Source organism: Calcarisporiella thermophila, assembly GCF_041956535.1.
Source record: "Calcarisporiella thermophila strain CBS 279.70 unplaced genomic scaffold VTP21scaffold_20, whole genome shotgun sequence".
Lineage (NCBI taxonomy): Eukaryota > Fungi > Calcarisporiellomycota > Calcarisporiellomycetes > Calcarisporiellales > Calcarisporiellaceae > Calcarisporiella > Calcarisporiella thermophila.
Genome location: NW_027192210.1, coordinates 634088 through 647884, shown reverse-complemented (window position 1 = coordinate 647884; position 13797 = coordinate 634088). Strand labels below are relative to the sequence as shown.

General features: G+C 38.1%; 3 protein-coding genes across 3 annotated transcripts; 2 read left to right on the top strand and 1 right to left on the bottom strand.

The window, feature by feature from the left end:
* Positions 1-184: 184 nt before the first annotated feature.
* Positions 185-2302, top strand: VTP21DRAFT_5057 (uncharacterized protein; the record flags this gene model as incomplete). The annotated part of the gene is made up of 1 exon (XM_069395537.1): positions 185-2302. One exon carries the CDS (start codon positions 185-187, stop codon positions 2300-2302), a length of 2118 nt encoding a protein of 705 aa, XP_069248673.1.
* A 4380-nt stretch (positions 2303-6682) lies between these two features.
* VTP21DRAFT_5056 (uncharacterized protein) lies at positions 6683-10758 on the bottom strand (the record flags this gene model as incomplete). The annotated part of the gene is made up of 5 exons (XM_069395536.1): positions 6683-7090; positions 7175-7208; positions 7296-7656; positions 8392-9812; positions 9890-10758. 5 exons carry the CDS (start codon positions 10756-10758, stop codon positions 6683-6685), a joined length of 3093 nt encoding a protein of 1030 aa, XP_069248672.1.
* A 1392-nt stretch (positions 10759-12150) lies between these two features.
* Positions 12151-13752, top strand: VTP21DRAFT_5055 (uncharacterized protein; the record flags this gene model as incomplete). Its single annotated transcript, XM_069395535.1, has 5 exons — positions 12151-12308; positions 12371-12647; positions 12716-13118; positions 13183-13464; positions 13535-13752. The coding sequence occupies 5 exons, from the start codon at positions 12151-12153 to the stop codon at positions 13750-13752; spliced, it is 1338 nt and encodes a 445-aa protein (XP_069248671.1).
* Between the last annotated feature and the right edge of the window lie 45 nt (positions 13753-13797).

The following is a 13797-nucleotide window of genomic DNA, read 5'->3' as shown; positions in this document are numbered from 1 at the left end:
AATATTCGTTCAACATGACCGAATTACTGCAACACTGAACCAAATCATCTCCATATCGAAAAAGAGCCACAAAGCTCACATAGTGGATAATGCTAGCGTCGAGCAGAGTCAAAAGAAAATATTCGGCCGCTTCTATAAATCCATTTTACCATATGGCCATACAGCGGCAGACATCAACCTACCAATGCTCGGAAAGTTGTTGGACATGGAACCAACAGTAACTTCAGACAATCCTCAAACTTTGCTTGATATTGTTAACGGCGACGCTAGCAAGTCAACTGACCACTGCGTTGTAGCATTGATTGCTCGGTCAGGATCAGGGAAAACAGCCACAGTAGTTGATTTGGCAAGACATCACTTTGTTGTGTACGTTGTATGTTCTGATCCGCACTCTCGCAAACCACCGGGATTTCAGGATCCAAATTTTGACAATCTCGCGAAAGAAGCCTATGATTTTCATCGCAGGGTACATGAGAAGCCTCCAGAGTCATTTGATCAGGTATTGTCCAAGGACAGCACGCTGAAAGACTTAATCGAAGATCGTATCAACCTAGAGTTCCTAGCTCGCCTGTTGTTCCTGTTGATGCTCTTCGACATTAATAGTGACCTCTCACCAGAACAATTCTTCCGCGAGCAGACTACTAATGGAATATCAACAATCGGAGAACTAGTGGAAGCACTACGTGTGTATGATAACATCACAATTCGAGCAATGTTCCGACGAGTTCAGGACATAATTGCGGAGAAGATCGGCAATAGAGGACTCGCAATTGCATTAGATGAGGTGCATATAGCAGATGAATACATCCTGAAAGGTCGGTTTATTGCACCATCAGCAGTCAACAAGAGCGAGAAGGATCTAATGGACAACAAGTTTATGTTAAAGAGTATATATCGCCGTGGCTTTCTCACACCTTTGTGCTCATCAGTTTCCAGGATACGCGCGACTTTGATTGTCCTTGGAACCTCACTATCTCTTGGCAATGCAGAGCATGTCTATACGGCGATCGGTAAGCCTGAGAATTTAATAAATATTGTCAACTTCCCATCAGGTGATGGTGAGGCTGTGGAGAAAATGTTAAAAAGGACTCTCAACTTGGATGGTTGTGTAATTGCCGATGCCAAGCGACAGAAGCTCAGTGGACGTGCTCGATTTGGAACCAGAGTCATTAAGGAGCTCTCTGTTTTATGCGATTCTGGTACTGGATCCAAGCAAGAATTGATTGATAAAGCTATGAATCAGACTATTCAACAGTTGAGAGTGGACCTAGTTGCAGAAATTGAAAGCAAAATTGAAAAGTACAAGGAAATCATACCTCTTCTTTGTCGCATGGTTATGGCATTCAAACTTCATCGTGGCAAGATTTCATTCCCATACAAATCGGAGTGCGACTTTGTTAACAACTTATGTGCCCTGCGCCGCGATAATAATAGCTTCCATTGGGTCATGGATGAGCCATTGGTTATTGAGGCTATAGAGGAGGTACTTCGAAATAAATGCATCGATGCATCATACATTACTCACCTTCAACAACTGGACAAAATTATTCAATTTCTGGGCGCGAACTCGACTACTAATGGAAACGCATTCGAGGCGCTAGTAAGATGCTCTTTACAACATTTCAATGGATATCAGCTTTCGAATCTACCATTTCTAAAATGGTTAAATCTACCTGGATGGTGCAGCAAATTTACGATTCAAATTGATGAAATCAAAGCAGCAGAGGGGTATGGTTTGGGCAGCGGCGTGGAAGGCGACCTCAACTTTCTAGTGAATCGACCGCTTAATAAGCTGCTTGAAGAACAACCTGGAACACGTCAGGACGGTGCATGGTTCTTTGATAGAGAATATGCTGGCTCTCTAGCGATCAAACTTTACTCATCCTCCATACCAAAGGACAGATGTAATGAAAACGATTCGTCAAGTGACATACGCCTTAGTTTTATAAGTAAGAAGGCCGACAAACATGAAGAATTAAAGGGAATCAGACAAAAATTCGAAGAATCGAAGGTACCCGTGGAACTTAAAGGAATACTACGAATCCACCTCCTATTTCCAAGAGTTCAAAACAACACCCCGAAATCTTATGTGAAGCAGAGAATCGAGAATGGCTTTGTGGAGGAAGACGTCATGGTCTATATCGACTCTAGTAATATGGATATTTTCTTTGATGAGAATATCCATATTACTAGAGTCAGAAGAGCAGAGAGAGTGTATCCGCACTCTAAAGGATATCATCAAGTTTGTGACGAAGGACCTGCAATAGAACGACTTATCAATGATGATTATGCTATTGTTTAAGCCTATAGATAACATAAACGCAGTAACTACGCAAATAAAAAACGAAAAATGGCAATATGAGCAGTTTATTGAATAGCTATCCCAATTAATGCAAGTACAGGATTGGCGTTTGTATCAATGGATCCTATGTTTTCAATTTTCGCTTCGCTGCTCCACTGTTCAAACATGGACAAACAACCTCATCACACGACTTATGAGGATGATTCGATAAACGATCTAACAACAGCACAAATTTTGGCGCGTATTGAACTGATAATATATATAAAGTCCAATCAATTATATCCCTACATTCCATCAAATGCTTCTATAAATGAACTAGTTGTATTTTTAATAAACAATGCTTCATTCTTTATAAATATATCTTTGTCGATCGTATAATAACTCTTAATCCTACAAAAATACTCCAATAGAGGAATTAGTTAAAATTCTTATAGAAATCGTAGAGATGTGAAAACATATAGAATCGCGAACCCTACCTTTACGATTTCGTAATGTGGACTCAATGAATCCTTATTCCATAATTCTTCTTATTTTAGCCTAGCGTATGCGACGGCTCAAGGGAAATGGACAAGGCAAAGTCAGCAGTCCACGCTTCACCTCCCTCCCCTCAAAATATTTTTTTTTTTATTATTTTATTTTTTTTTTTTGGTTTTGAGTTCTTTTTCCCTTCCCTCTTCTTGGAACATCCAAAGAGACAATTTCTTGAGTGACTCCTTCTTATAGTTTTGAACATCTATTTTTAACAAGTTTTTTTTATTGTTTGTTTTATTCTTTGAACCAGCTCATTTTATGCAATATACCGGCCTCATCATCGTGAAGCGTGGACTGCTGACTTTGCCTTGTCCATTTCCCTTAAGCCGTCGCATACGCTAGGCTTAAGTAAGAATTATAGGGCTAAATGTCTCCTAAGAGTTCCCCTCTTACCCTGCGCGATTCAATTAAGTCCATCATACAACCCAAGCTCTCACTGTCACAATCCAAGTCGCCATTCATGCACTAACGTTCCGCTCCTTAATTCATATATGAAAACCCACATTTCCGCATCACATTCCACGATAATCCCGAAAAATGCAAACTACAAAATATATCCTCGATATATAATATTTTACTAAGTGTCCAAGTAATATGATTAGTTAAATCATACCAATCATATATATATAATTATAAAAGAGCATCATTATAGACAGGTAAATAATATGTGGTAACTCAGGATAGTGAAGCAGGTTCAATATAAATATATAGCATTTATCATCATAAAGTTATTCGTTCCACTCTATTGTTTGAGCATCCATTCAACTCCAGACCATTATCTAATTCGAATGAATCAATATACGTTGTTGGTAGAAATGAACGATCTTGCCTCGGTAAAATTTTCGGTTGAAAATTTGAAGGTGCTGCATGCGAAAGACTGTCTTTAAATGATTCTTGAGGATGACTATTTATATTCTGAAAACTGGAATTCTCAGATCGCAAGCATGCACAGTTCCAGAGATGTAAAGTAATGAGACTGCAGGCTAAAATTACTGAAGAAAAATGTAATATGTTAGCTATTAATCCAGTATATGCATCAATGAGAGGTAAATTTACAGTCAACGTCAAATAGTATGGTCGATTCGTCTCCGAGTACATGAAAGTATATTAGTATCATTGTGATTATATTCGATAGCGTGAGCAAAAGAAGAAATAATACTCCATCGCGGATAAGGCTGCGATAAATCGAATTTTTCCGTACTGAAAATAGCTTGATACAAAAAATAACATTAAGGAAAGCATTTTGGGCCCAGATGAACGCAAACCACATTATGACATAAGGCATGTACGGGATATTAGAGCATCCGCCAAATGGGCTTTTTACATATACTGCTTGAGCATTGTGAAGAAAATGGGCCGTGATTGAACCAGCTATCAGAAATGCGGTGATAATGGGGATGAATAGTTGGCGATTATAGGATGCATATGCCTTTATCATTCTAAAATAATTACAAAAACTTATCTGGTTAAATGGAATAAAAATATAGAAAATATTTCAAAATCACTTACAAGATGCCGGTAACAGCATCCAGTGATATTTCATGTGGAACGTTAGTCAAATAGCATACATAACTGCAGTTGCCACCTGGGGGTCCAAGATAAGGGACTAGGAACCCAATTAGACGTATAGGACCCATTAAGTTGGCAAGGAGACAAAGCCAGTATACGGTTTGAGTAAACTTTCGCAGCATCGTAATAGAAAGATATATGTTTAATATAAATATCGAAAAGATCATTCCTATTTGCAAAAAAAAAGTTTAGAGTGGGATATAACAAATATTAAATATTATCCTCTAGTAATAATATTGAGTTGTTGTTATCTTTAAAAAGCACTTACCGAGGATAAATACAGCTACCTTCTCGTCGTGAGCAATTTTCCATAATTTAGGATCAACAGTCTTTTGATCCATTGTGAAAGAGTGTAATAAAGGAGACGAAAGAAAAGTAGAAAGTTGAGAGACGAAGGTTGAAAAATTCTTTTTACTGAGAAAATTAGCCTGTGCTTATAATAAAAAGCTAAACTGAAGTATTTTACGAAATATGGTTGGTCTCAATGACGGAAAATATGATACATTTTGGCAGATATATTTTTTGATTCGTAAGCAGCTAAGATTTGTTTATTCTGATCGACACATGTTCTCTCAGTGAACAGGCGACAAACCGAGGCAAATCCAGGTTTGAGAATAGGCGTTGAGCAAATTCACTGCCACAGCTTTATTTTCGAAATTTTATATTTCACCATAAACTGTATTAAAGCAACTATGCTTGCTATCTATCCATAAACTTCTCACACGCTCTACGTTCTATATTAATAATTGGTAAATTTCTGAATGTTGTTAGACGAACTCTGAAAAATAGATTAGAAATGGATGCAATAAAGAAGCAATGTTTATGGTACTTAAAATGGGCATTCAATGTGCAGGCATTGGGTGAATTCTTGAAATTATAGAATTTCTGAAGGAAGGTCACACAAGGTTAAGTGAAGTGAATGGCGTTTCTTACCCCGGAAAACCTGAATGTGAAACTGATGTGCGTAATCGAACAGTCAACATAAAAAAAATTCTAGAATATGATATATTAATTAATAAGACTACAATTTTTATATTATAAAAATTAAAACTAGGTTATAGTTTTAATTTGATAAATGAATATATAGATTCGGTTCAATAATTAATTGATAATATATTATAAAGTCTCGAAATAGCTCATAAGCATGAACTGTGCAATGTATTATAAGTTAAAATTCATTTAATCGGTAGCAGTTATTTATACCCCATCTATCTTTACTAATTCTCGAAATATAAATAAGTATTCTAACAATGAAATCATACTCCCTACTTTAAATTGCAGCAATGACCAAGAAATATAAATCTTATTGTATAGTGAATAAAATTAGTGCATCTAGTGCAGCATTATATATAAATTGACTCATCCCATACAATCTGCTAATATACTAAGAAAATATCAGAAAGTAGCGCTAGGATTGTCTGAGAATAATCTAAAAACCTTAATGTGTACATTTATACACGAATATCAAAGCTACTACTATCACTCTGAATATTTTAAATGAACAACTTTCCAACGCCAGTAATAGCCCTTGGTCAATCAGTAATATTTACCTAAAGGCATACTTTCTTTTTTGTATATACGTTATGGGGTCTTTAATCTTTTTCATAGATATTAGTTAGGTTAATCATGGAAACAAACCTATAAAATTGATGGACAGTAAGGCTTCATATCACTCCATGGGTTAAAAAAATCAGAGGCGTAAAATTTCAGTCCTACTTAGATAAAGGTAATTTTGATATTGGATGGGAATTTATCGAAGCAAAATTGAAGGAAAACTATTACCGCTCTAAGTATATATTAAGATTAACTAGGACAAAACGATTAATAGTCAATACAATGTTTTACTGAAAGCTCGAGGTTCTTTTTATTTTCAAGTTTCTCACATTTATAGTCTTTCCTTGTCTATGATCTCGCAAAATTACCAACTTTGTGGCTTGTGCTGTAACGTTATCGATAGTCGTTGAGTCTGTGACATTGGTTGAATGTTAGTCATTGAAACGATATCTTTCTCTCCGATTTCGAACTCTTCTTCTATGCGAGCTTGGTCGGAGTAATGAGTTTGGCAAGCCTTTACTTCTGTTGAATTGTCTAAAGTTGCTTTCATCAGGTTGGGCACTCTGTGGATGAAGTCATCAGTTGATGACATATTGGATTTCAAGTGCTTTACTCTACTCTACTGTATAGAAATCATTCACATCATTCATTTCCGAACTATTAAGGACTTGTTTATATTATTCAATTCTTTGCTATGTCAATTCACTAATTGTTGTTAATACATCATTAAAGCATTGCTTTCAAAGCCCATAGTGTCTTATGCTCAACTCCTGGTGCAATTGGCTCACCTCCGTCTCTCTCCTGGACGGCTTGTTTAAAGCCAACCTGGGCCGAGCGTTTTCGGAACCAAATACCTTCGGGAGTATGTCTGGCCACGCCATCAAAAATAGTTGCCAATCGCTGTGTTGCCTCCATCCCACTCGTTTCAATGGCCTGGTTAATTACCATTTTCTGCATTAAAAGTTGATTACGCGGAACGGCTGCAATGCGGTTAGCCAGCTTTTCAACATATGCATCTAGCTCTGATTCGGGGACGGCATCAATAACCAAGCCCATTTCTTTTGCATCTCTACCAGTAATAAGATCACCAGTTAGGAGCATACGTTTTGCCTTTTCCGCTCCCAATCGATAGACCTGATGTTATATAATAGAATTATTGAGGTAGCGATCATTTTTATAAACATCACTCTGGTAATCAATAATAGTACAAATACCTACCCACATGGCCGTAGTGGGGCATCCCCAAACGCGCCTAGTAAAAATTACAAAACATCACTGTGCTCAATCTTTCTTATGTTTCGAAACGAATATAGATTGGCTCTAACTAGCATTTACTTACGCCGGAGGATATCCTATCTTGGCATCTTCTGCCATCACTACCAAATCGCAACATAATGCGATGTCACTTCCTCCTGCTATAGCATGTCCACGGACTTTCGCGATGGTCGGCTTGTAACTTTTCCAGAGACTCATAAAGTTTTTGGTGTTGCTCCACATGTATTGGTAATCAATTGTAGGATCCCATGGCATTCCTTGTGAAAATTCCCCCACTTCGGCAAAAGTTTTGAGGTCATAGCCTGCGCAAAATGAGCGTCCTTCTCCCGTGAGAATTATACAGTGTACATCATCATTATAATTTGCAAGCTCTACTGCTTTGGCAATTTCATCACCCATGAAAATGTCAATAGCATTCAGGTTTTCTGGCCGAGAAAGTGTAATAGTAGCAATTCGACCATTTACTTTGTAAGTGATTGAGTTGAATGTTTTTTCCTCCATTAATACTTTTTGGTGGCAAGCTCTCTGTGGAGAGATGGAATCTTAAGACTACCAGTTATAAATTTCATTTACACTTTTCACGTGTAATTAAATCCGAGGTATACTCCATAATTCTGTATTAGGCTGACGTAGTTAACAAAAATAGCCTGTGGCTTATATTCTAAAATCATAAAAATTTCCACTCCGCACTCTTAGAATACATTATATTTAGCCCAATTGAGTTCAAATGTAGATATTCCCGTATTATACATAGTAACTAGCCAATAGCCAGTGACAAAGGGGACCTTTTATTTAGGTCATGAATGTAATTCATATTCTAAAAAAAAAGCAAAAAGATAGCTTATTAATCTATGACTTATTTCAGGGTACTCTTTAATATCTTTAATAATGATAGATACATAGAATACTGTAATAGTCACTAATGAATTTAGTTAATTTAACACTATCTTCATTATACTCTAAACTCGAATCAGCCTACTTCATATGTTTTAACGTAAGGGTGATATAAATAAATATGTATTGTAAAATGAATATAAACTATGTAAATATACTTAAACTATAAAAATATTTAAGCTTCTAACACAATAATTAACAATCCTCCTAGACGTATTTGTTCATACTACGAGCCAAGGCGGCAATATTGTCATTGGTAAATGTACCATGGCTAACTACTGTAGGGCGTTCTACAAGCTCAACGAAATGGTTGAGGAATTCGTCACTAATAAATATCTGCTTCAAACCAAGCACAAGATCGTTTTTGATTTTATCCATTGTAGGCTGATAGGCTGTCTTTCGGATTCGATCAAGGGCGTTCTCGAGATTATCCAACTCATGAGCAATATGGTGAATGTAGGAATGACCCTTTTTCTCGAGAAGTTTATAAAAGATACTCTCCTTGGTTAATCCTTCCGTGAGAACCAAAACGCGCTTATCGTCGCTCGGAACTCCCAGTACATAGTTGATCATATCATATTCACCCTCAGGTGCTGTACCAACATTGAGCTTCTTTGTATCGATATGCCGGTAACCAAGAAAGTCAACATGGAAGCGTAATGCAGCATCAGCATCGCGGACGATTGCAGTATAGTGATCCATACCCTTAACATGGAGCGATGATTCTTGACCGTGTCTCTCCACTCTGACACAAGTGTTGTCTAGATCATCGAGCTTGGTGCTATTTGCCAATAGAAGGGTGTTGCAACCATTTTTATCTTGCTGATCTATCAGAATTGCGTCCGTATTCCACAAAGGATGCTGCCTGATGTATTTGTAACCATACGAGTTTCTTTCCAGCTCCTTCCTAGCGTCCGTTATAGTATCCTGTACATGGAAGGCCATATACACAATACCACAGTCCTCTAAACGACGATTTGGGCTCTCTGAGATAATAATGAATGGATCATTTTCTGTATTAAACTTGACAATACACTGACGCGAAAAGATCTCGTTATCAATGTTGGCGATAGGCTTGGTGAAGTGGTACAGAGTACAATTGAAATTATCGCGGTAGAATGGAAGGCACGAATCCAAGTCTTTAGTAATGAGGTGATAGTGTTGTATTGTAGAGAGCTTCAGCGTTGAAATAGGAACATCCTTTGATGGAGCCGTGAGCTGTGAGCTGCGAATCTTGCTGGCATAATCGGTGCAAAGGTCGTATAGCTTGAGCGATGATTTATTGTGCAATGGCAGTTCGTTTCGTACCGCATTCCATGTAAATTGAGTTATATCTTTGCTAATATCTTGAAGGATTTTGCTTACGACATCAGAATCGCTGTCATACCGCCGGGTGGATGTGAGCATGAATAGCGAACATGTTCCAGAATTCGAGACCCACTCAGGCAGCATTTGGATACGATTATCTGCCAAGATGCTTAAGAACCTTGCTTGCTCCTCATTGGAAGCGCGTTCAGCTATTCCGTTTACGTATTTCCCAAAGATATTGTTTGCCCCTGCTACAATGAAACGGTAGCCTGAAGAAGCGGCAAAGGTATAATTTACTAAAGTGTCGAGGATCCCCTGGGTCATGCAATACCGTCCAGCGCAAGGGGCAAACACATCAGCCTGTACGCTGTTGACAAAGCTATGTTAAATGAAGAGTTTAATACAATTTTGTAAATTAGTAAATTTATCGAATAAATAGGATTCAAATTAATATACCGTTTCAGGAAAGCCTCATTGTCCTCATCAGTTAAGCGCTTGTTGTAGCACCCAGAATTAAGCTGCTCTTCAGTCAAACAAATCTCAATTGATGTATTATCGTAAGAACTTTCTCCAACTCGACTATGCCGAGTTTCCAATAGCTGGATAATATCCATTTCTTCGTCAATATACATGCCATCAATGCTTGTAATACCGACAACTTGTCCAATTCCAAGGGTATGCAAATAATATGCAAAAGTGCTGCCAACCGTACCAAAACCTTGAATTATTACTTTGGCATGGCCAATCAGATCTTGGTTGTAGAGCTTGAGCATCTCTAGGAGCGATATGGCCGCACCGTACCCGACAGATGCTTCACTTAGATTATGATAGGGGTTGGCTTGGAAAGAAAGAGGCCTACGCAGTTCCTCAGTTTCATGTTCCAAACCCTGGGATTTATAGAGTGAATAGAGAGCAGTGGGAATACCAATTTCTTCCTGGCATAGCTCATCGATGACTTCGTGGTTTGTGTTTAGATCGGCACCGGTACCCCAATAATTTTCTAGAATATGCCTGTTATCACGGAGAAACCTCCTCAAAACATTTCGTGCCTGTGGGTCATTGTGGTTGAAGCGAATTCCTCCCTTGGCACCACGAATCGTCCTAACTCGAGATACGCACATCTTGTTGCTCATAGTATTGGCAATATCACACACTTCCATGAGAGTCGCAGAGGCCGACATGAATAAGCCGCCACCGGCGGATGAAGGAGTCGAGCCATCAATGGCAATCCATCCTACCGCATCGGTCTCGGAATCTTTCCATTCATAAATGGTGAAAGGCAGTCCATTTTCATGCTTAATGGAATAATTCTGGACAATTGACATCTCCCTTTTTTGACCTGATACGAGTTTGGGCTGATTGAAAACGTATTAGAAAATGTAAATAAAAGTGTAAGATTTTTGATAATGTTTGTCTCTCTGGTACGAAGAAATGGTATTTATTATATAGTGCGGCAATCCTGAGGCGGTGCCAATGATGAAGGATAAATGAGTGTGATTGAAATACCGCAATATGAATCGCCACACAAACAATATACATTCTGATTGCTTGAATCTGTATTATGTATTCGTTTATAGCCTTACTATTGGATTAAACTGATATCTTGGGGGCTCTTTAAACATTAATGCGGCGGTAATGATTGAATCATCTCCGAGACCGTTGTAGTAATGAACTCATCAGTGCTCTATCATACTCAACTATGGCCACAATCTAAAGATGCTTGGTAAAAAAAAAAGCTTAAAGTATTTCTAGTCCAAATATGTGAAAACTTGGAATACAAGATGAACGTATATGGAGCCGAAGTTTGCTGGATAAAAAAATATTGTAGAACAAATGCATATCAATAACAGCTTTAAAACTTTCGCACGATAATCCCCTATAAATAGTAGATTATTTACCATATTTCTTTTTCTGCAGCAATGCTCTCCCTCCCAGAATTGCAACTATATTGTATTTAACAACATCTTTGAAACCTAATACAGTCTAATGTAATTGAATTTCGATAATATGACATTGTATCAACATAGGATCTATTTTATCACTACCCTAAAATTTGTATTGCGAAACCCTAGATGAAATTAAGAAGTATCTATTCTCCGCATCAAACCGGAGACGAGTTTAACTAGCTGGATCTAATAGCGATCCGAAAGGGACCTAAAGTATACTTACCCCGAAGGACCGGAATTGGAATTTATTGTCTGTTGAAATAAAATTATTCGAACAAGTCATCCTCGAAAATTAATGTCCGATATAATATAATTGTGTGATATTAAGCCATTTTCGTAATAATGAATATTTATTTCTACGGTTAATAGCCGAAGGAATTTAATTCAAAACAATCTACAATAGGCGTGGCTTCTTAACGATAAAAACGATCAGGGGCTGAAAACCGAATAGATAGATTAAACTGCAACGAAATTGGGAAATACACCTACTCGCCAAATTTCTTGTATTCTAGGTAAACAATTTAGGCGTCATAATTAAGGGCACTTTGAAAAAATATAAAACTATTACCCGTGTTACTCTGTGACACGCTTGGCTGTGTAATCTTCTCCGATATCTTAAGCAGTATATGGGTTGGCAATTACTAATTCATGTCCGAAGGCGTTTAACAAATTGTAGAATATTTTTTACCTAAATATAATTGAGGATTCACTGGACAACCGATTTCTGTTTTTATGTTTTTTATTTTTTTCGCTAAATTTCGCAATCTCTAAATGAGCCACCAAACCTGGAGCAAAGATTCAGAGAAGCAACAAAATGGAAATCTCGGTGATTCTTCGGTAGAGCCAGAGACAGATATCTCGACTGTTGAGGAAAATCGAATAGCCGAGAATACTCCAACTACAACGGAAGCACCTGATGGAGGTTATGGGTAGGGTATAAGCTGTCGTTAGCTCACTTTTTTGATTACTGGCTAATCCTATTTTATTCAAGTTGGCTCGTAGTTCTCGGGGCATTCTTGTGTCAATGGGTCATATTTGGCTATGGTCTGACCTGGGGTGTCTATGAAGAATACTATCAAAATGTTCAGTTCAAAGGGCAAGCATCGCCATCGGTAATATCCCTAATTGGAACTGTGGGCACTGCTTTGGTAGTCGTGTGTGGACCTATAAATGGCCCGTTGGTGGACCGTTTTGGTGTCAGGACCCTACTGGCGGCTGCTACAATCATTCTTCCACTTGGCCTAATCCTAGCATCATTTTCTACTCAGGTAGTCTTCTTTATTTATTGAGAAAAGCTTCTGATTCTTTGAACCGCTTCTACTCTAATCTCACACAGATTTGGCAACTTTTCCTGACTCAAGGTGTTTTGTATGGACTTGGCTCTTCACTAAGTTTCTTCCCATCGGTAGGAACTATACCTGAATGGTTTACAAAACACCGAGGCCTTGCTTCAGGCATTGCAGTATGTGGGACAGGCATTGGAGGACTAGTTCTCAGCCCGGTGACGAGCAAATTAATTGCCGTCATTGGAATCGGGTGGACGCTACGCATTATAGGAATAATGGCGTTTATTATGCTGGCCACTGCCACCATCTTGATTAAGGGAAGAGTAGTCAGGGATAAAGCTCGCCCGTTCACTGTCGACGTTTCACTACTCAAGCAAAAAAAGCTTGCACTATATATTGTGGCCATCGCCATTGAGTACTTTGCATATGTCGTGCCATTTTACCTGACTCCTGGTATGTTGATTATGCTCTGACTACAATCATGGAAATTAACCATACTAAAAATTGCGAATATTAGAATTTTCGTTTACGATTGGGCTCGGTAGAGAAAATGGTTCGTTGTTTGTTGCTCTCATGAATGGGGCCAATGCTGTTGGGCGAATTGTCCTAGGTTTAGCTGCCGATCGCCTCGGAAGAATCAATGTTATGTGCTTTTGCTTAATTTTTTCCTCTCTCTCAATACTCCTTATTTGGAATTTCTCATTCTCATTCGCCCCCATGTGTATCTTTTCATTATTTTATGGATTTTTCGGAGGAGGATTCGTAACACTGGTGGGAGTGGTGACGGCAGAATTAAGTGGTAATTATATTCATTCACTATATATATATCTTGGTAGAAAGTGAGCCCTAACATGCCTTTACTCTCATAGGAATTGGAAATCTTCCAAGCGCACTTGGTTTGGTGTTCGCTTCTACGTTTGTTGGCAACCTTGTTGGTACTCCTATCGCCGCTGCACTTCATAAACCCTCTCTAAGCAATCCTTATTTGCCTTCAATTCTATTTTCCGGGTTCATGACTCTTCTTTCTGGTTTAATTATATTCCTGCTAAAACTTACATGTAATCGCTCCGTTATGGGCAAAGTTTAATAGATAATTTAATACATGGCATATTGGCCAAATAAAGGAATAATT